Raw genomic sequence first — 21,345 nt, forward strand, 5'->3', positions numbered from 1 at the left:
TGCTACTGAAGCTCTATATGCTCTTCCTGAAAGTTGCCCTACATTTCACACTGACACCAACAGACAAGCCGGATTACTGTTTCATGGTATAACTGTATTGAAGGAACAATGGTTATTTGTTTGTCAGTATTTTAGTGCCTGCTTTTTATATCAAAATTATGCACTCTTTATGCACTACCTGTAAGAATTACTCACAAATGCAACTTGTTAATAAACATTTTGTACAAAGTTCAGCCATGTTGACTGAATACACACGTAAGCAAGCACACAAATTCAGCACAGAGAACTCCAGGGAGTGTATGACCTAGAGAGAAAACAGGACAGTGAAGCCAAGAAAAATACATTTACAGTGTAGTAAAGCTTTGTAGCTTTAGCAACGCATGTTCTCTTCTACTCAGGGCTGTAAAATGTATTTGAACAGAGCAAGGGAGAGACAGATAGAGATAGAGAGAAAGAGAGAGAGAAAGAGAGACAGAGAGAGAGAGAGAGAGAGAGAGAGAGATTGAACTTTGGTCTAGGAAAAACAATGTCCTTTGTATCCTTGACAACATACAATAGAGGAAGTTTACAAAGAACTGGTCTGCCCTCTTTCACCTGCCACAATGCCAACAAACCAGCACTAGCCGTTAAAGGTTTATAGGAAGTGGAGACTCCGCCGTGACATGGAAGCGGACTTGCTGCAAGTGAAGTGAAGTGATCAACTGTTTTCACTGATACAAACAAAAGAAGGTGAGCCCGATCTGTATTTTATTTATTAATCAAGGTTTGGTTTAAGTCGACCTTTCGCATGAGAGAAAATTAGAAATGTTTCCATCTGCGTAACAACAAAAGATCAAAGTCGGTAGGCTATTATGTGTTTTCTTAGTGCGTGCAGTCATGTTTAGTGTGTCTGAAGTCATGTCCTGCAATAGATCTGTTAATGTAATGCATATGACCTACTTATAAAAGGTTTTATAATATAATTAAGGTATTGTTTTCACTGCCCACACAGATTAGGTTTAAACCTAATGTGAAAGTGTTTCACAGCCCATGTTTTGTTTCCTGGTACAGGTCTTACTGGCCATGGATACAATATTTGGTACCCTGGGTTGTTACCTTCTGGCCCTTTCTTTTGCTGTGGCACAAACAGAAAGGGAGAATTTGACTATCACACCTGCAATAACAACCCCTGACTTAAACCTGACCCACACAGCTACAATGGTAACTTCAAACTCTACTGTAGGTGTGACTGCGAACACGACTCCATTTACCAGTACAACCCAGAGCAATGTAACATTCACCAAAACTACAGCAGCTACAACTGAGAGCACAAGTCATCTCCAGCCTTCTCAGTCAACAACCATCATGACTCCTTCATCAAATAGTACAGCACTGACAACCATAACAACTAGCAATCCAATATCTGCTGGAATGACAACACCAACAATGCAGACAACTATAGGTTACATAAGTACACCTGATACTACAGTAATTAAAACTGCAAATTCATCTCTCACTGTCAACACAACCACAGCTTCAATGAACAAAACCACACAAGGTAAGCATCAGGCTTCAGTTTTAATAAGTGTCTATTTAAATGCTCGTTGTAAGTTGATATTTAACTCGTGAATTATTTGAATCTATTCCTTTTTTCCTGTGTTTCTAGGTTTGGGACTAAACATTTCAGAAAAAAATATGACTATTCTCTTCAGCGTTGTACTTGGAGTGTTTGCTCTGGCATTGGTGGTGTTCATGTTTCACAGATGCAAACATAAAATTCAATACCTGCATCAACCTCTAGACAACACTGATGACACAGGTAAGGACTTTCCCTTCATCATAAAATCAATACATATTATTTTGTCTATTATTAGCAGTTAAAAATACCTATTTCATTTTCAGCAGATACATTTGTGACAGACGATGACACAATCGTAATTTCTGGAGGACTTTATGATGGCCATCCAATATACGACAACATGCCAACAGCACAAGCAGACCAATCTCAATTCCGTCTCCAGTTCCTTCATTAGTGAGAGAGAGATCATACAGTTTGCAGTAATCCTTATCCAGAATATCAAGACTGAAATTTCACCTGTGAAATTTGAATTCTTCATGAAAGGCTGACAGCAGAGAGGAGGGGAATGTTCAATCAAACAATGACAATGCTGATCAGTTTGAACATCACTTTTACCAATGTCAGTACCAGGATACATAAATATATCAAGATAGTAAGATATAGCAACCCCACAATTTCCCACACCACTATTAACGTGCAGAACAAACAAGATTTCATGTGAACACCAGTAATAATAAATATTTCAATACAGTGCAACAAAAAACAGATTTTTTTCAAAGTACTTAAAAGCACTGAGCATGAGTCTGCACTCACTTTAAAATCTACCTCCAAACAACAAAAATGCTATAAGAGCTGTAATATGAACATCTAAATCTTTCTGTTGTTAATAATACTATTTAACGGATCCATAACAATTCTTTCCATGCATTCTTAATAAATAAATTGCCCTGTTATTGTTATTAACGGTGCTGTATGTGCATGTTAGCAAAGTTGGAATATGAACATCTGAACGTGTCTAATATTGTTATGATTACTGTTTATCTGACCTGTAAGATCTATTTATGCAAAGATATTTTCATTGGTCGTCTTCTTTTTTTTGTCACAGCCAGTAACAGCAGTCCAACCAGCATCTCTCATCCTTTTCATTGCAGCTAACTTCAAGGAGTTCCCTGGTGATTTATGAGTGACTGGGCTGTGGATCTAAAAAAAACAACAACATGTTGATCCAGTTTTTTTAAAAATATTAAAAATACCAGGGATTATTTCCTCTTTGTCCATGTATACAATGTGTACATATCATTTTAAAATAGCAAGTTACCTTTTTGAAAATGTTGAGTTTGCACTGTGGAGCGGAATTGGGTGCGGGTGTACCTGCAAAGGTCTGCCAAGAAGAGCAACAGAAGGCCAAAATCAGCTCTTCTGGTAATCTTGCACAAATCAATGATAATTCTGACTTCTTCCTCTAACAAATAAAACGTCAACCAATATAAATGCAACTCACCAAGAGATCATTTTGATCAGAACTGTCCGACTTGGGGTCAAGGTCTATGGTGTTCTTCCCCCAGTGTGCTGCCTTTTCAGCAGAAGGTGGTGTCCTTATTCTGTAGGACTGTACAGGATTTCACAGAGTAAATGTCAGCAAACCTTACTGAACTTTTTATGAATTTTGGAAAATGTCAGAATAATACTGTATATTACTTTAATTTTTGACGTTCTGCCAACCCCGTTTGTAATACTTCTTGGAATTTTCAGACCTTCATTATGAGTTTCCTATGATGCAAAGTCAAAAGGTTTTATGATCATAAACACTAAAATAGTATCCATAATAGCCTACTCTCATGTGATCTGGTCTCTATCAAAACAGCCAGTAAATGTTTCTTTATAAATAGATATACTGTTGTTTACCTTGGTTTTTGGTGTTGTTCCACACAATGTCCTGATGGATTTAGTGTCAGATTCCTTTACAGCAGAAGATATATAATGTTATCAGTTTATTTTGTCTTGGCAACAGAAAATCCTTCAGTAACTTGTTCACAACACATTAAATAACTGTTGACATGAAGTGCATATTGAGAGTGATACGCCTACACATGGATGTACAAATGCACATTTGCATACACATAGCAAAACACATTCTTTTTCACCACACACATTTTAAAGTCTTTTCATAGTTTGTCCATATTTTTCATATACGTTATTTTAATCCGTCATCTAAAAATGCACAGAAACCTTGCACACTGAGTCCGATGCATTTTATTATTATATTCATTGCAAACATTCATAATACGAGACAAGATGCTTTTGCTTTGTCTCCTGTGCCTTCTCTCTCATTTTGTCTCGTTTCAAGGTATCTGCCGCCACTCTGTCCCTCTCCACCTACAACCACTCTCCCTCTCTGTGTGCTGTCCTCATCCTATTTCGTTCCCCTCCACTTCATCATCAAGCCAATTGTTACTATCTGACCCTCAGTTATGAAATCATACTTTTCATTCTGCAACTCTTTTTTGTTAAGTGCTTTGTGCTGGGAGATGAAGTGAATCAATGAGTTTATCAGATGGTTTTGGTGATGGTCTGAATGGTGAGATAATACTGTACATAATTTCTACATTATTTTTTCGTTTTGAACATGGAAATGCAGTAAAATGTCAGTAATAATTACAAATGAATGCAAAATACATGAAGACAATTTGATGATTGACAATTCTGTATAAAAAAAAAAACGTTTGTTAAACTCACAGCTTTCTTCATAACTGCAGTACTTCCATCATCTTTGCTGTAGGAGGGAGTTTTCCTGGCATGGGGGAAGTCGAAAATGTGCCTCTTTGAGGAGCTCCCCTTTGGAGTCTCTGAACATATCCCTTGTTTACAGTTTGAGGCAAGTGACTAGAATTTTAAAGATGTATTCTTGGTTAAGTACATGTGATGACAAACCACATCATCAGTGGTAGCCTATTTGCTGGTGTTCAGATGTTGTACCTGCTTGTTCTTTGCTTCTGCCAACTGAGTGAGTTTCATCGATGATATTTCTTTCTTTAAGTCAGTCAGCTTCTTCTGCACATTTTCCTAATGGCAATGAAAAGTAGTAAAAAAAAGTACAACCTGTTTCAGTAAAAGCCCCAAACTAAATGTAACGGATCTAAACCAGAACCTACCTTCTCTGTTATTTCTGTCTCCAGTTGTTGTTTTAGCTGATCATTAACTGCCTTGTGCTTCAAGATGACCAACTCCTGATTTTAAGAATTTGGTTTTGAATATAATTGATTTATTAAAACTTAACTAAATAATAATCTAATCTTGTTTAATAATATACATTAAATTTTGATTTATTTTTCTGCATAATACCAGTGATTTCCCATGGGCAACAGCCTCCAACTCTTTCTTCTTGTTCTCATCAAGCTCTGCATCTTTTTCTTCAACCATCCGGTCATACTGGCTCTATTGATAAAAAGTCATGTTTAATGCAACTTCTGTAAAATACCATTTTCAAACAAATATACACTTTATGATGCCTTTACCTTATGTTTTTCCATCAGTGCGACCATATCTGTTATCTTGTGTTGACACTTGAGCTCTGTTTCTTCCTTGTTCTTGATGGCCTCTGCTGCTGTTGATCTGAGCTTCTGTACCTGTAAAACAAGGTGTTTTATTCTTAATGTTTTATTAACAAGGAGCTTGAAATCTGTTAAATAACACAACATTATATAAGTAACCTCGTTCTCAAGCTCTTCTGTACATGTTGATTTGGACTCAAGATCCTTAAGCAATTTCTGATTGTCATCCTTATTCTGTCTTTTAAGGTTCTCAGTTTCCTTGTGAAGACAGTTGATCTAAAGACAGAAAAAGCTATTTACATCATACAGGGTTATAATAATTATATTAATATTAAGAACTGGGAAAAAAAATAATTCCATACCTCAATTTCAAGTTCACTGAATTTCGCGTTCTCTTTTGCTATTTGTTTCTTAAGCATTTTATTCTGAAAATATACAGTTCAAATGTCAGCTGAAAAAATAACAATGCCATTCCATGTACAGTAAATCTACAGTTTCATAGTCATTACAAACCTCATTCTGATATCCCTCCTGTGCTTTAAGTTTAATTTCAAATTTTTTCCTGAGATTACACAGCTAAAAACCAAATTTCTTGTTAATTCCAGAAAACAATCATTAATATTAACATTTTTGCATTTTCAGTTTTTCTTTCACCTTTGTTTCCACAGACTTAATCTGTTTTTCCTTTTCAGTGATTTCTTCCTGCAGATGTTCACACTATACACACAAATCACAGAAATAACCATTTAACACATTCAGAACAAGCATCTGTGCGATGACTTGTGTTTCTACTGATAGTTTAGTTGGCATACTTACATTTTCTTCCATTTTCTTCAGCAAAGTCTTCGTTTCCTGATCATTCCCCTGGTTTTTGGCTTTCAGGTTGTTTACTTCCTCTCTATTTAATGAAAATGTAAAAATCCAAATCCCAAAAACAACACAATGTCCTCAATGAACTCTTTAATTCTCTAAAGTGCAAACTCACCGTAAGCATTGGTTTTCTTCTTCCAGTCTTTGAATTTCTCTTGTGAGCTTCACAGCCTTCTCCTCACTAACCTGATCAGTCATAACAGATTCCAGTATGTGCCATTCATATGAAAATCAGCAACAGAAAACAAAAACTGACGCCCAATATACACATAAAGACTCTCTATCATATTTAATTGGACAATTCAGACCTTCATGTTAGCTTCAATAACTTTCACATTCGAAGATCCACTCTCATACTTCTGTTGAATGGACTTCTTCTCTGACTGCAGCTCATTAAAGTTGGATAATAGCTCTTGATACTTTACTCTTAAAGGTGACATGAATTAAACATTAGACCTTAAGATTACAACTGTTTTATATATCATTGTATATGCTCACATTATGGAATGGCCGGCTATTAAGAACTCACTTATGCTGTGTAATGTCTTTCCTCAGTTGCTCCATCTGAAAGGTGTGTTCTTCATCTTTCTTTATTTCAGTAACCAATTGTCCCTCCAGCTCCTTCACTTTGGTCTGAGGGTAAAAAAAATCCATAATTCAAGGAAGCTATGTAGTGTTTCATGCACCATATGACTCATACACCATATGACTATAAAAACAATTCCAAAAAACTATCTCCACAGTGGCTGAGAGATAACGAGTGCAGCAAGAAAATGAAAATCATGTAAAAACCTCTGTCACTGTGGCCTTCTGTGTTAAAGCTTCTTGTGCCTCTTTAGCAGCTTCATAAGCCTTCTTCAGTTGATCATTTTCTGCACAAGCCATCTCTGCTTCATTCTGTATCAACAAAAATGTTATATAGGGCTTACATTTCTAGGAACCGACATGCCATTGTCCTTCTGAGATAAAGCATCTATCTGAATCACCTTAAACAGCTGGACCTCTTCCGTTTTCCTTGAAAATTCGGCCGTGAGTTCCTCCATTCTGGCTTCAGTGACGTCCATCTTACCCTTCATGGACTCAACATATTTTGTTTTTTTGTCCTAAGAACAAATGCGCACTGTAATTGCGTACAAGTGTCCTGAGATAACTTTTGTTATGATTTGGCACTATAAATAAAATTGAATTGAATTGAATTGTAATTGTGTTTGAGTTCTCTTCCATTCGGACTACAATGAATGGGTGAGATAAAAAGAATAAACTCTTCTAGAAGTTTAAAATACACTTTACCAATTCATCTTCAAGGATTTTGATCTGCCCATCTTTCTTTGCACTCTGCTCCATACTCTCTGCTGTTGAATAAAACGTTTTCTTTCAGCTTAAAAAAAGCATAAAAAATGAAACATATCTACATACTTCAATGACTGAGGCTTACCTAAAAGTGTGTTTCTCCTTCCAAGTTCCCTTTCGTTTGCCATGAGTTTATCCTCAAGTTCCTTGGCCCTGAAAATGGGTCATAATAGGAACATAATGGCATGAGGAAAAACTGTATTTGATCAGGAAAAAATGTTCTGAATTTTCGGGAGCTAATTATACCTCTGTTTCTCTAAGGTAAGTGAATTATTCAGCTCCTGAAGAGTTGTCTGAATTTGCTCCAATGTCTCTTCTTGTTGAGTTTTAACTCTGTTGAGTTCCTGTAAGCTTAAGTCTTTGTTTTGAATCAACTCTGCATATTTGTCTTTACTTTGTTCCAGGATTGCAGCAATAGCTTCATGATTTTTCTGAGGGACAGATTCATGTTTTTTTTTAATATCAAAGTAGACAATGCATGACAGAGCCCAGTTTCATTGGAAATTACAAGAATCTCAACGCACTCACCTCAGTTTCTTTAAAGCGCTGCTCTGCAGTGTGCAGTCTTTGAAGGAGGGATTCTTGTTCAGTTTTTGAGCTTTTGAGAAGTTCAGATTGTTCATCTGTAAAGTTAGTAAATATTTAATTATATCATCTTTGGTATCCTTCTCTAGTGTTCCTAGTGTGTACTAATACAAACAAGTAGGTCACTTTCATAAGTAGTTATCCCAAAATACTTGACACTTAACATAAAAAACAAACCATTATAACAATAGTAAAAGTTCAGGTATTTAATTGTTTTCTAATTTTGCATTCAGCGCTATTGTAACATAGAAGAACATAAGAACATAACAGAGAAAACCTGGTCTTGGCCTCATACTGTTACCTGAATTCAATGATGTTGCTTACCACATGATTAGTTTACAGTTTAACCTAATTGATAATTGGACAGTTGTATTATTTTTGTTACAACTGCTAGGAATGTTATTAAAAACTTTGACAAGACAAAAACATGTTATTGATAAAATGTTGACAAAACATTAAAAAAACAGTTTTGATAAACTCTTAAAAAGAGTAAAATTCTGAATCCAAACATATAAAGCAATCACCACCTAGCCTTCAGACATAATCATGATCTTACTTGTTGCCTCTTGAATATGTTTGCAGTGGTTCTGGGTCTCATGGAGGTCAATCAAGAGTTTTTGTAGTTCATTTTCTTTATCCTTCAGTTCTGTTTGAAGTACTGCAACCTGTAAATGCTAGTGTCAATCCTTAAGCTGTTTGTTTCAAAATAAATAAAATATTTTTTAGGTTTTTATTCTACTAACCTCTTTCTCTTTCATGTTATATTCTTCATGATATTTCCCCTTTAAATCTTCAAATTGCAGCATGGCTTCTTTGACTGAAGAAGGACAAAATCATTTCTATCAATAGATTTACAAATTTACGTTTACATTTAATATAGTGAAAATGTTACAGAAATAGTAAAAAAGAAAAACCCAAACCTTTCTGCATCTCTTGTTGATCAGCTTTTGCTTGGATATGAAGGCTTTCAAATGCTGCAATCATTTTCTACAGAAAAGAATTCATGCAAACTGACCACCAAACCCTATGTCCTACTGTATTACAGACTCCTGTCCAACAGATTAGTAATAACAATAACAATACTGCATTATGATATATGTAGATTTAGAGTTGTTTTACCTGAATACTCTCACTATTTTCCATAAAGAGCTGATGTGTTTCTTCTCTTTCGGATTCAACTAGAAAATGTAAAGACTTGTCATAGAATATGCAGCAATGTGTCCTTTTTTTAACAATTTAATCATATGGCTGGTTAAAACACGTTAGAGCAGAAAATGTAAAGCAATTTTTACTTACATAAATGCATTTTATCAGCTGACCGCTGAAAAGTATCTTTGAGTATATTACACAAGTTCCTTGTTACATTGTTCCTGGATTTAAAATTTGGAATTTGATATTAACAAAAAATGTTATACTGAAAGATGTACATTTAAAAATGTGTGTCTCAGAGCATTTTTCAAACAAAACCCATACTTGTTCCTTAAATCTTCATTTTCACCGATCTGTTCCTCCAGCTTTACACTGAGACTTTCATTTCCAAACTGTAAAGACACATAATATATATCACTATAGGTATCAAATGGTTTTATAATAGGGGTTTAATAAAAAAAAATGTGGTTAGAAAGAAAAAGACGGATTAAAAATAAATAAATAATTGAGGCACACACCTGCAATTCTTGAATGGCTTTGCGCTGAGTTTCAATTGTTCTTTTGTTTTCTTGGAGTAGCCTTTCCTTTTGCACAGCATCAGAGTCAGCTTTAACCTTCCAACACTTAATTTTGTCAACTTCATCAAACAGCTTTGAATAAAGCTGCCCAGGATTGCAATTATTCTGGGGAATATTCACAATGATGAGATGTAAATGTACATACTTTTGAAAAAACATGCTGCATAAAAACTTAGCCTAGGCTAAATTCATCCTATTCATGCACTACTATTTTTCTACAATTAAATATTACCTCTGCTTTTTCCATCGGGGGCACAACTTTCATCTTAGGAAAATCTGTAGAGGAAAGACAATAACCAATTGATTATGAGGTTCATGATACTTTCCAACTTTTCCACGGAAAATATTTAAGAAGAGTTCTTGAGGAGAAAATACCTGATCTATTTGGTGCAACCATGCTTGTATTGGGGAAAGGCATGCTCTGCTCTTTTTCAAAACCTTTACTGTAACCCTGTGGGGAAAACAGCAATATGCCTCCTCATCAATAGTAACGTTACTACCTCAGCTGTCTCCTTACATTAATAGCTGGTCTATAATTGTGCTGAGCTTGCAAATGTTTTGCCCTGCTTTTTTATTAATTAATATTCACTTTTAACAAGCCTACTGGTTAATTACATTACCTGCTGAAATGTATTCATGAAATCCCCACAGTTCTCAAGGATTTCCTGAGGCCGAACGGTAGACACCTGTCCGTTATTCACCCTGGGAGGTACCAACAGTTTGAAGGCAAAACTCCGGTCTCTCTCCATCCTGAAATGACCACAAATATACCGTTTATATAAACGTTATCTAACGTAAATAAACTCACGTTACTTTTTTTAGCTTTAATGTTAACGCTGGTAAATTTAGACTTATCAAGAGGAAGATAACACACAATAACGTTGGCTAACGTTAGGTTACATACGTTAGCAGTTCAGTTTACCGCTTTAAGGTTAACCGGTGTCGCTAACGTTAGTGCATTTAGCTGGTTAAATAAACTAAACTAACTTACCTTCAGTAATTTCTACGAAACACCAACAAAATATCTCCCAGGCTAAACATTCAACGTTTTCAATACTCTTTTTTTTTTGTCATAAACGGCTTAAAAGTTACTTACATATCACAGGCCAAACCGTTAGCTAAAGTCGCCAACTGTTAATTAACCGTTTACTCTGTAGGCCGACGTCAACCGTCAACGTTCGTTTGCGGGCGCGTGCAGAACACTCCTATCGGCCTGCCATACTCTCCTGTAACATGTGACGTGACATTAACCGTTTGTCTCAAACTCTGTGCAACGGCCACCAGGAGGATTACGTTCATTATGAGCATAATTCATTATATATTCGAGTCATCCACAATATACGATGTTTTTGAAATTAAAATGAACTAACTCACACTCACAGGACAGTTCTGTAATACCCTGCATTTTCTTTATTTATGTAGCAAAAAAGCTAATACCTAATTCATAAGTAGAATAATAATAATAATAATAATAATAATAATATTTTCAAAGCTCTGTTGGCTTTGAAAATATCTACAATACCAGTCTGCTTAATAAAGGTTAATGACAGACTATTGGTGTCATTTTTAGGAAAAATAGTCAGTGCATCTCTAAAGAACTGACTTTTTTTTCTTTTTTTATCTCAGACTTGTGTGAGAAACAGACCACAGAAAACTTTTCTATTCTAATGACAGTTTATTTGATTGTCTGACAGGTTCGGTGTACAGTAACTTGCAGTCACACAACTTCCTAAAACATATAAGCGCAACCAGGTTTAATGCCTTCATAGTTATTTGAAATAGATAATTAGAATAATCGAATAGCATAGAAAAAAATTAGCATATAATATAATTACTTTAATGATCCCAGACTGGGGAATTATTTTCTAACAGCAGTAGTGGGTCAGCAAATAAACACTTTGTACATGTTGATGTTTTAGAAGGTTAAAATACTAGAAATGGTGTTGCATTAGCTATACCATACCATATATATCTTCACAAAATAAGTGAAATAAAAGGTTGAGCAAACTTGAATTGTCTACCAAACCACAATCAGTCTTTATAAGAATATCAAAGGTACTTCATGAGGATTGTTCATTAGACTTTAAAGGGCTTTAATACTATGTGTGTAAATATTTTACATAACATTTTATTTGATTCTAGTTTTTTTTTTATAATGATACAGAAGAGGACTCAAAAGTGATATGTAATGTGTAATACAACATGGTAAAGTGTGTCAGACAGTGTCTTCTGTGCTCCGAGCCTCTACCACCTCCTTGGCAGCATTGTCCCTGTTTGACCTTTGTTCTCCACCTCCCTCCCTGACCCTCCTCTCCTCCTCTTTTTTCTCTTTGTCCAGCAGACGATAGTTGATTCCCATCCCTATAAACAGGATGACACTGGAGACAATGAGGAGGATCCCGCAGCCTTGGTACGTGTACTTGTAATCATGGTAGATGTCTTTGAACTTCCCTGTGAAGATAAAAGAGTTACATTACATACATTTTTTATCCACTGTCAATACTTAGCTGAGGTAAAGGACACAGAAATAGATTCAAATTGGTGACAGTATATGTATAGAAGGTAATGTACTCACCAAGCAATGGGGGCCCTAACAATACAGGACCACACTCCATGATAGTGACCAGCCCAACAGCACTGGAGAAACGCTGGGGTCCCACCAGGTCTATCAAGGTCTCAAACAGCACTGCGCTCAGCCAGCCAAAAGCAGAACCAAAGAACATGGCATATATCACAAAGCCTTTGTAGTCTACTGATATTGGTGCTAGAACATGGCAAACACCATTGTACAGAACAGAGGCAGCAAAGAAGTACTGTATTCTTGGCCGGACCCATTTGGTGTTCGCCACAATGCCCATTGAGGGCCGGGCAACCATGTCCACAAAAGCCAGCACAGAGAGTAAGAAAGCTGCCTTCTCTTTAGGGATTTCTTTACTCTTTGCAAAATTACTGAGGAACACCAGTGGTGTAAAGACACCGAAAAACATAATAATATTGCCAATAATATAGAGTAAAAAGCCACGGTGCTTGAATAAAGAGAGGTCAATGAAGCTATTAACGGTCTGCACTACAGTCCTTCTCTCTGTGGTCTTCTCCTTAGGTTTGGGTTTTGGTCCTATAGGCCGCATGAGGGAACCGGCGACACAGCAATTGAGGAGCAGGCCACCCAGGATCAAAAAACTTCCTCTCCAGCCAAACTTGTCAAAAAGCCAGGTGTTGATTGGAGCCAAGGTTGAGAGAAAGACAGGACTGCCAGCCATGGCGATTCCATTAGCAATAGGCCGCTTTTTGTAAAAGTACCTTCCAATCATAGTGAGAGCAGGGTTGAGGTTGAAGGACAATCCCAAACCTAAAAGAATCCATTAGAAAAAAAATATATATATATATGATGAAAAGGAAGGATTTGAGCATTAAACAGTGTAAGGAGATTCAAAGTATTTCGGTGTGTTTTTATTTTTGAAAAACACTAGATGGCAACATTGTGCAGTAAAAGAACAGGTGACTCATGACCAAACTCAAAAATATAGAAAGTTAAAATGATGTACCTCCCAGCACACCAATGCAAAAGTACAATTCTTGGACAGTATTGCAGAAAGAGGCGGCAATGAGGCCCAATCCAGACAGGCATCCTCCAGCCATCATAACAGGACGACTCCCATATTTATTTACCAGGATGCTGCTGATGGGACCTAAAGAGCAGTAACAAATCACAAGCACAGAAATTAGAAGCTGAAAGATGGTGATTTATCACTGATGCACAGGTCTATATTTAACCACCAGAGGGCTCCAGTGCCACAGCTGTGCCTCAGCAAATTCAAACAACTTCTGCAATCATTTTTGTCAGTGCTGCACTGCAGTAGATGTGTTCTCATGCCATTAATAATGCGATGTGTCAGAAAAACAACGCTGTGATGAAATAAGCATTTATTTGGTTCAGAGAATCATAAAAATTGACAGAGGAATAATTTGTTGGTGTATTTGTCTTAAATGGGCTCTAAATACATTTGCAATGATTATTATTATCAGATAAGTGAGTGGGTGTTTGTGTGTGAGTGTTTTGGGGGGAGGTGAAGGGACTGGAGTGCTTATGGGGTTAAAATAGCTATTGTTATCTTAAGTACACTTTTTGCAATGACAGTACCTGGTACATTAGTTTCAAAGAAAGAGTGATAGAATGAGGTGATAGTTAACCAGCTTATTAATATGCATGCACCTTTGATTCAACATCAATTCAAGAAAATCAGTATGACTTATAAACAAATGACTAAAATGCACAAAGGAATCAGGTCGCAAAATACCATCTCCATCTACGGTTTATAACAAACGGCCTTAATGAGTACGAGGACCCACATGGAAGACACTTCTGCCTTCCTGCCAAATCCCTGCACAACTCAATGAAGCCAAATAGAAACTGACAGTTTTTGTTTAGAGGTTGTCTAGACTCATTTGCCAGCACGCTACAAGACAAAGGGTTTTTAAATTGTAATGCAGGCAGTCTCCACACTAACAATGAGTTCTTTCCTTTTGCCTTGCAGAGAGAGTTGCTCGGGATAAAAAGGTTGGAGACAAACCAATGTAGAATATTATGAATTTAATGAATACAAAATTGAAGGAGTACAGAAGTACACAACATTAGGTTGTTAATGAACTTCTGCTGATGTGTTCAGAATGTTTAACATACAGAAATAGACTCAGCTGTCATCAACTCACAGCGCTGACAAACATTTTCTCACTCACTTTCAATTGTCATGGATAGCTTGCTTTCATCTGTATATTTACAATGAAACATTTGCAATTATTAACAATGTTAGACCTGAATATACTGCTTATTGAGCCCAATGTGACTCATGAGTTTTTAGGACATGTGCATATCTCAATATTACAGCCATAAAAAATGTGTCTTTCAACGATTCCATTGAAAGACGATAAATTATCATATTGAATACTCCCAGTGCACTACAGAAGTACAAGGCAATTTAAGAACTGTATCTCATTGTGTAACTCAGTAACCTTTAACCACTTAAAGGAATATGTTGTTGAAAAATAAGCAGCACTGATTTCTTTAGTACTTAAAGGCTTAATTTGTCTTATGCCAAGTTCCCACTACAAGACTTCCAAAGTCGTCAGTGTGCTATAGTGTTCAAACTACACAACTTGCTGTCTTGTGTCTGGAATTTTGAAGGTTTTTTTTTACACTACTTGCACTGACCAGCGAGGAGGAATCCCAGATGCTTGTGTCTCATCTCCAAACTGGAGCCTTTGCTATCTACTGTAATAAGTCGCAGATAGGTTTAAAGTTGAAAGCATGATGTGTTTGAAACCGACTCTCAAAGGTGTCTTGTGCATCAGTATCAAACACCAAAAGTCGCGACAAAGTGGATGGCAGCAGCAGGTTTTCCTCCAACCAGTAGTTGAGCTTCACTTTGCTGCTTTGCAGGTCCCTTGGACAGCAGGATCCATCTTCGGCCGCCCATATAGTAAAGTTCCTAATGTAAGGCACCTCCTGCCCCTGGTTTCTCCTCAGCCCGTGTCTTGTGCTCTCATTTATTGGCTCTTGGAGTTCCTGTCAGCTCGATGTATTTAGTCTGCTAGATATCTGTAGTATCTGTGAAACACCAGCAAGCTTTTGGGTTTGCCTCTTTGAAAAGTTCCCACACCGCACTCGAGCAACAACAGGCGATCCCCTAGCCAACCCCCTTTTGCTTAAGATCTGGAGCTTTTGCTGGGACTACCAAAAGCTGTCGGCGAGTGGAAAATCAGGGCTAAAGTCCTGGAGTGGCCATTTAGTTGGATGTGAAGTTTTGCTCACCTTTGACATTTAATACTGTTGGAATTTAATATCAGACATTTCTTCTTCATTTTTACACAAGTCATGTAGCAAAACAATTATATACAGTAAAGATGCGTTTTGATGGAATATCTTCAACACTAGGCATGGAATGGATAGAATTCTAGCCTAGCAATAAAATACCATGTCAACTTTTATTTTATTGCTTTCAGATCTTGCAAATGTATTTTACACATATTTTATTATTTTATTTATTTTCCACATCAGTTTGGCAAACTTAAGCAACTTTCCTGAAACTTCCCTGAGATTAGAAAAAGATGCCTAGGTCATCCTTTTTTCAGTTTATCACACGTTTGAGTAAAAATAATGATGGTATGATGAGAGCTCTTTTGAACTTTGCTCTCTCCGTGTTGAATATCACATTCATAAATAGAGCCTTATCATCACCTGACCGGCCAGACCTGTGTGACATCATCCAGCGCCTCATTCATCTCATCAGTGCAGTAACAAAACCAAACCCCTGGTGGTCCCACACTCTCAAAGCACAGGAGGAAAACAATAAGCAGGTAGACAAGACTAAAACCCATTCATGTGCTCCAGAGACAGATAATGTTGCCCTTTTATAAACAACACTTCAATAGAGGAGTTACAGTATCGTTTTATCACAGTATATGAAATGTTTGATTTAAGCCGCACTATAATTCTGAGCATCTGTGAACAGACTGATGCTGAAAGGCTACAATGCAAGTCTGTACTTGAGCAATGGATTGACTTTTAACACTCTGGGAATAAATCTTTTTCAGTTGTGCTAAGAGCCAGAAATTGATTTCATCTATACATCTTCTTGATGTGCTAAATGTCAGTTAACAAACACATGTTTGGCAGGTTGTACTTTAGGTCGTAGCTCACCTCCGCCGTACGTGACTGCTAACATGATGGAAGAGATCCAGGACACCTGGCTGCTGGTCACATTGAAGATCGCCTCAATCTCCTTAAAGAAGACAGTGATGGATTTGGGAAATGCATAGGAGAAGCCAATAGAGATGAAGGCCCCAACTACCACCATCCATCCCCAGCCACCCTCAGGTGGTGTGTAGCCTTGAGGACCACCGACAGCGGGGGCCATTGTCACTCACAAAACCTCTTCAATTTCAACACGTACTCCAGATATGAGGACCTGTTTCGGAGACAACAAAACAACAAAAGATCAACTATTGATGCCTGGATTGCAGTTATGTTTGTCTATCGATCAGGTGGCTGGGTTCATAAAAATTTACATTCTGATTCACAGCGGATGCGTTACAGTTGGTTGATTATTTCACATCATCATTAAAGAAAATATAATTACAATTTAACATATGTAAAAACAGTTTGGATCAGTGTGAGGATAGTTTGCTTTTAGACCCGTGGTCTACTTTGTATGGTAAGACCCTGTGACGGACACAATGGGTGACGTACGGATGTTGCAAAACTAAGTGCCAAACTTTAGTCTGTTTCTCTATGTTGAGATCCTCAGACCAAGTAGTGCAGAGATTGCCAGATCGAACAGACATTTTATACAGTTTTTTTTTTTTTAAAAGAAGGATTTTATTAACCTGTGTGTTTCCCATTTACTTTCCCCTTTGGCTGCTGTGTATCATTAACAGTACACATTGGTTGTTTTCTGTAGCAAAGTTTTAATAATGTTGCTATTGTCTGAAATAACAGGAGCTCTTACGGGCTAACACTTGCATGGCCACACACTCTCCCTTGAACTTTCCATGATGAATCACAGCTGTGATGTTGTTCAGATGTGATTCATTTTTGCTATTTTCAAAGTTGCCTTTTGAAACCTGGGCTGTCAAGATGATTGATTACCCAATGTATTTATTTAGGTATTAGATAATCTTGAAAAAAGGTTTGTTTTAACTCTAAGGTTCTTCCTACAAGGGTTTATATTTGTTGTGAGCCAATTACCTTGACTGTGGGCAGATAATGCACATCAGTTCAATGTGAACTTGTTGTTGTTGTTAAAACAAAGTTGTTCAGAGCTGCTGATGTCAAATGTTTAAAAGTAGAGGAGAAAAGACTGTTCATTCAACACACAATGAAAGAGAATAAGTACAAAGAATAACAAAATTGCTTCTGCAGGGGAGTAACTATTTTCACTTTTCCCTTATGGACACATTTTTATATTTTTAAGCCTTAGTGAGTGCTGTTGTTGTAACAGTATTGATCTTTGTCTTTGTTTCATGCCGTGACCTGTGTTTGTCATCTTCTGTACTAAGTGACAAACCATAGTTGTTTCACTGTATAAACTCTACCTCAGTACAAAATACAGCACATGCACTGTATACTGACCTGTAAGTACCTCTGCTTTGCTGATGTCGCATGCATATTTGGACGCGAGTTTAGATTTCTCTAAAAATATTTCCCCAATCGATAAAAGAGTTTAAGATTAAGGATGCCATTTTGGCCTTGCTTTGCTTCTCTGCATGTATTCACTGAGCGCTCACCCACTGAGCTCCCACAGTTTCACTTTGGAGGTGATGAATAAGAGTCCATCTGCAGAGTCAAACAACTTACTGTATTGTTTACACAGGGGAGACTATTCAGAGGAAACATCGATCAGACCATGAACACTGGTTGGGTTCACAGTGTTCAATAGCTCAGGGCTATGCTGAGGAGTAGCTGATGATATAGTGTTTTTCAGCCATGGAAGACTTGATCTGGTTGATGAATTGGTTTGGTGCTTTGAAAACGTATTGGATAAGTCAGTTGTGTGCAGCGAGTAGTGAATATTTAATGTATTAAATAACTTTTGTTATTGAGCTGGGATTGTAGCTGCTGCTATGCAGCTGTAAATGTGCCTCCTGCATTGTTCAACTGATTAAATAGGTAATAGAGGTGAAATAAGAACGTACGTCTTATTTATTCATACATACATTAAGGGTCACTTGGAATAATTAAATAGTAACCACTTGGGTGCAATAGATTACATTTGCATATAGATAACATTAAATAACATTTGAATACAAAGTGCTGCATGTTTTTATCCTGCATTTTTCACGCCGGATGATCAAGGATTTGTCGGCACATTTTGCTAAGATTACAATAACTCCACCATCATCAAGATCAGGTAGAATTATTAGACAAACCAGCTGACACATTGCATATGTGCCTGTTCATTGTTTAATAATGGAATTATGTGAAAGCTTACACACTGGTGATTTGTAGGATTGGCCATCACATATCAACAATTAACAAGTGCAGTAGGTGAGAAGCTTTCAAACCTGATGGCCCTAAATAACAGAACCTTTTCATTATTTCATTATAAATGTCATGCTTTAGACAGAGAAAGGTAAGATTCTGCCTGTAGAAATGAAACAGAGTGTTTAGTTACAAATATCTTTATCTTGTTCATGTCTGTAGTAAAAACGTAAAAATAAGCGAGACCTTGAATCTCTAGACGTTCGGCAGCTAAGCCGTGCTGCTCAGGAGAGGTGTGTGGCCCTTTCGAAACATGTTATTTAGCAATTAGCTGATACACCCGTGAGCTGTCATTCCTCAATCTCCTACTAGTTTAGAAGTAAAGCCAAAACATTCCTATATATCAGTGGAACTTGTCAGCAATGCTGGTATTGTTTTCACCTTGTGACTCTCCATGTCTGTCATCATGGCAAACATGGACCTGGAGAGGGAACTAGCACATACACGGTTTTGAGTACTTTGCCAAGTGTTGATTGAAATGTGTTTATTTCTGTCTGTCTGCGGCCAGATTTTGTTACAACCGTGCAAGAAACAGTCACAAAACTTTACAGGTGTGTCGCTGAGCTCAAAATGAAGGTCAAAGACCAGTGCAGTTCGAGCAACGGTGCTAGGAATAGGGGGGTAGAAAGTGAGAGAACCAACCTGCACTTCACGTTCCGGGCCCAATTTGGCATCGCAGCAGATGTGATGCCATCACAAGATGGTCTCTAGTTTTGTGGTTACTTTACTTTGTATATATGTTGTTTAAGGTAGACTACAAAACGAAAAGTCCTTTGAAAGATTTTCACTGTCTGAGAATAGTAACCACACATCCACCAGGCGCCCTCTCAAATAGACAGTATGGTGGTGGGGGAATGTTCTCAGCTGGCAGCAGAGACATTGCTGTTTTTACAAAATGAAAAATTCAAGGTTTGACTTTAAATGATAAATGGAGGAATGAGTTAAGACGGACATGACTCAAGATAAAAAGCAAAAACTGAAGAAATAAGGAATAAACTGGATAATTTCATACTAAGGATTGATTGCTTGACTCTAAAATTGATAGAAAAGCATCAAACAATGCAGTGAAAACTGCAGAGTCGATTAATTTAAGTCAGGTGTAGGGAAATGAAATAAGTAGACAAATGGGAAGAGGCATGAACGCCAACCCTCCATCTCATTGTAAAGGTCTAAATAAAGCAGTCAAAGAACCACTTGACAATACACACATACCAGCACAAAGAAGGGTGGGTTTAGCAGAGGACATTGGTTGAGATACAAAAATATTTGGTTTCATTGCATAAAAGAAATAATCTTCTTGGGGATTAATTGACTTACATGTGTCATTTAGTCAGAGCATTGTGGAAATCCTGAGTTTGGTATGTGAAGCGCTGAAACCCTGCTGTTGGATATGACCCACAGCAACATTAGCAAATGGGCAACTGAGTCATAGAAAAATCATCCATGTGGTGCATTCAGGGGCCCAAACATCCATAGATGCTCTCTAGGAGGTTTTTCAATTTCCAATTGCTTTGTTTGTTTTTAACAGTGAGGTACACTGAATTATGCAATAACTGTCAAAAACCGTGTTTTATTTCCACATATGGTTCTGTATATTTTTCTGTATGGAAATATTGAATTGGTCAGTGCAGTATAAAATATATTAAGTGTAGTTTCTGACATTATCTGACAACTATATATTGTATGGTTATACATTTTACATACAATTTATATTACTAAAATGCTAAGGTTGGAAAGAATAACAACAAAAGTAGCTGGAGTATTGCAGAATTGAACATTATTATTTTTTTTTACTTTGGCTAAATTCTTTTGCTTCTAGCAAAACAGATTTCATTCATCCTGCCTGCAGCCACGCTCTGGGTCTTTTACGACCTCAGGTTTCTAAAACCCATTATTAGATCTGGTGAATTTGTCTGATTAATTCTAGATGGGAATAGCTTGTTAAATATTTTTTCAGGGAAATCACCCTCACATACTAAGTACTGTTATAACACTGACTAAGTAATACATATTTCATGAATAACCAGTTGAAAAACCCTACTTATGCAAGTAATTTTGTTTAAAGTGTGACTGTTAAATGTTAAATGTGCAGAGTGTCTGTGTGCCAAGTGTCTTACCTTAGCAGGAGCTTTCGAGCAGGGCAAGATGAGCTCTGCAGATAAACAGCAGTCCCGGAGGCACGTTAACACACTGCAGACATCATTGAATGGGACTGACCATCTCTGAATCTGTATGACATAAAACAAAATCACTGCATATGTTTCACAGATACCCCAGATGTTGTCTGTGGATCTACTGTGACAGTTCAAAAGTTGCCAGTGGCACTTCGGCTTCAGACCTCATCTAAAGTGAGTAAAGTGAAGCTAAAAAGTTCAGTTAAATCAGTGTCCAGATCAAACAACTGTACGATCTGGACACTATGGTGCTAAATACTGAGGTCAGACAAGTTCTTATTGGCTGTGGGAGGCTTTGTGCCCTGCCCCTACAATACTTTCTCCACCCCTTGTCATGTGCTGAGCTCACACACAAGTTAGAGTAATTCTGCATGGCCCTATAATATGTGTGACCAGTGACGGTGTAAGGCCTGTTTTAGGGGGGCTGGCGCTACCCTAAATTGTACCCAAGCTCCCCCTCCACCCAAATAATTTGGCTTTTTCTTTATTTGTT

The 21,345-nt window shown here is 37.2% G+C and overlaps 2 protein-coding genes across 2 annotated transcripts; both read right to left on the reverse strand.

Annotated features, from left to right (window-relative positions):
* Window positions 1–1,893: 1,893 nt before the first annotated feature.
* On the reverse strand, window positions 1,894–10,390 carry sycp1 (synaptonemal complex protein 1; the record flags this gene model as incomplete). Its single annotated transcript, XM_083939536.1, has 34 exons — window positions 1,894–2,758; window positions 2,877–2,939; window positions 3,060–3,167; window positions 3,257–3,328; window positions 3,464–3,517; window positions 4,295–4,441; window positions 4,535–4,621; window positions 4,711–4,785; window positions 4,901–4,993; window positions 5,074–5,184; window positions 5,269–5,385; window positions 5,472–5,534; window positions 5,623–5,685; window positions 5,764–5,826; window positions 5,926–6,007; window positions 6,095–6,165; window positions 6,288–6,405; window positions 6,509–6,612; window positions 6,772–6,876; window positions 6,966–7,082; window positions 7,270–7,331; window positions 7,415–7,482; window positions 7,576–7,760; window positions 7,858–7,952; window positions 8,471–8,579; window positions 8,658–8,731; window positions 8,835–8,901; window positions 9,034–9,092; window positions 9,211–9,284; window positions 9,388–9,455; window positions 9,582–9,746; window positions 9,874–9,917; window positions 10,017–10,092; window positions 10,262–10,390. The coding sequence occupies 34 exons, from the start codon at window positions 10,388–10,390 to the stop codon at window positions 2,618–2,620; spliced, it is 3,129 nt and encodes a 1,042-aa protein (XP_083795662.1). The 3' UTR covers window positions 1,894–2,617.
* A 1,466-nt stretch (window positions 10,391–11,856) lies between these two features.
* slc16a1a (solute carrier family 16 member 1a) lies at window positions 11,857–20,930 on the reverse strand (the record flags this gene model as incomplete). The annotated part of the gene is made up of 5 exons (XM_083938922.1): window positions 20,796–20,930; window positions 16,339–16,606; window positions 13,187–13,330; window positions 12,217–12,990; window positions 11,857–12,092 (listed from the first exon to the last, which is right to left on the reverse strand). Exons 2-5 carry the CDS (start codon window positions 16,553–16,555, stop codon window positions 11,857–11,859), a joined length of 1,371 nt encoding a protein of 456 aa, XP_083795048.1. The 5' UTR covers window positions 16,556–16,606; window positions 20,796–20,930.
* Between the last annotated feature and the right edge of the window lie 415 nt (window positions 20,931–21,345).

Source organism: Echiichthys vipera (assembly GCF_963691815.1).
Source record: "Echiichthys vipera genome assembly, chromosome: X".
Taxonomy (NCBI): Eukaryota; Metazoa; Chordata; class Actinopteri; order Perciformes; family Trachinidae; genus Echiichthys; species Echiichthys vipera.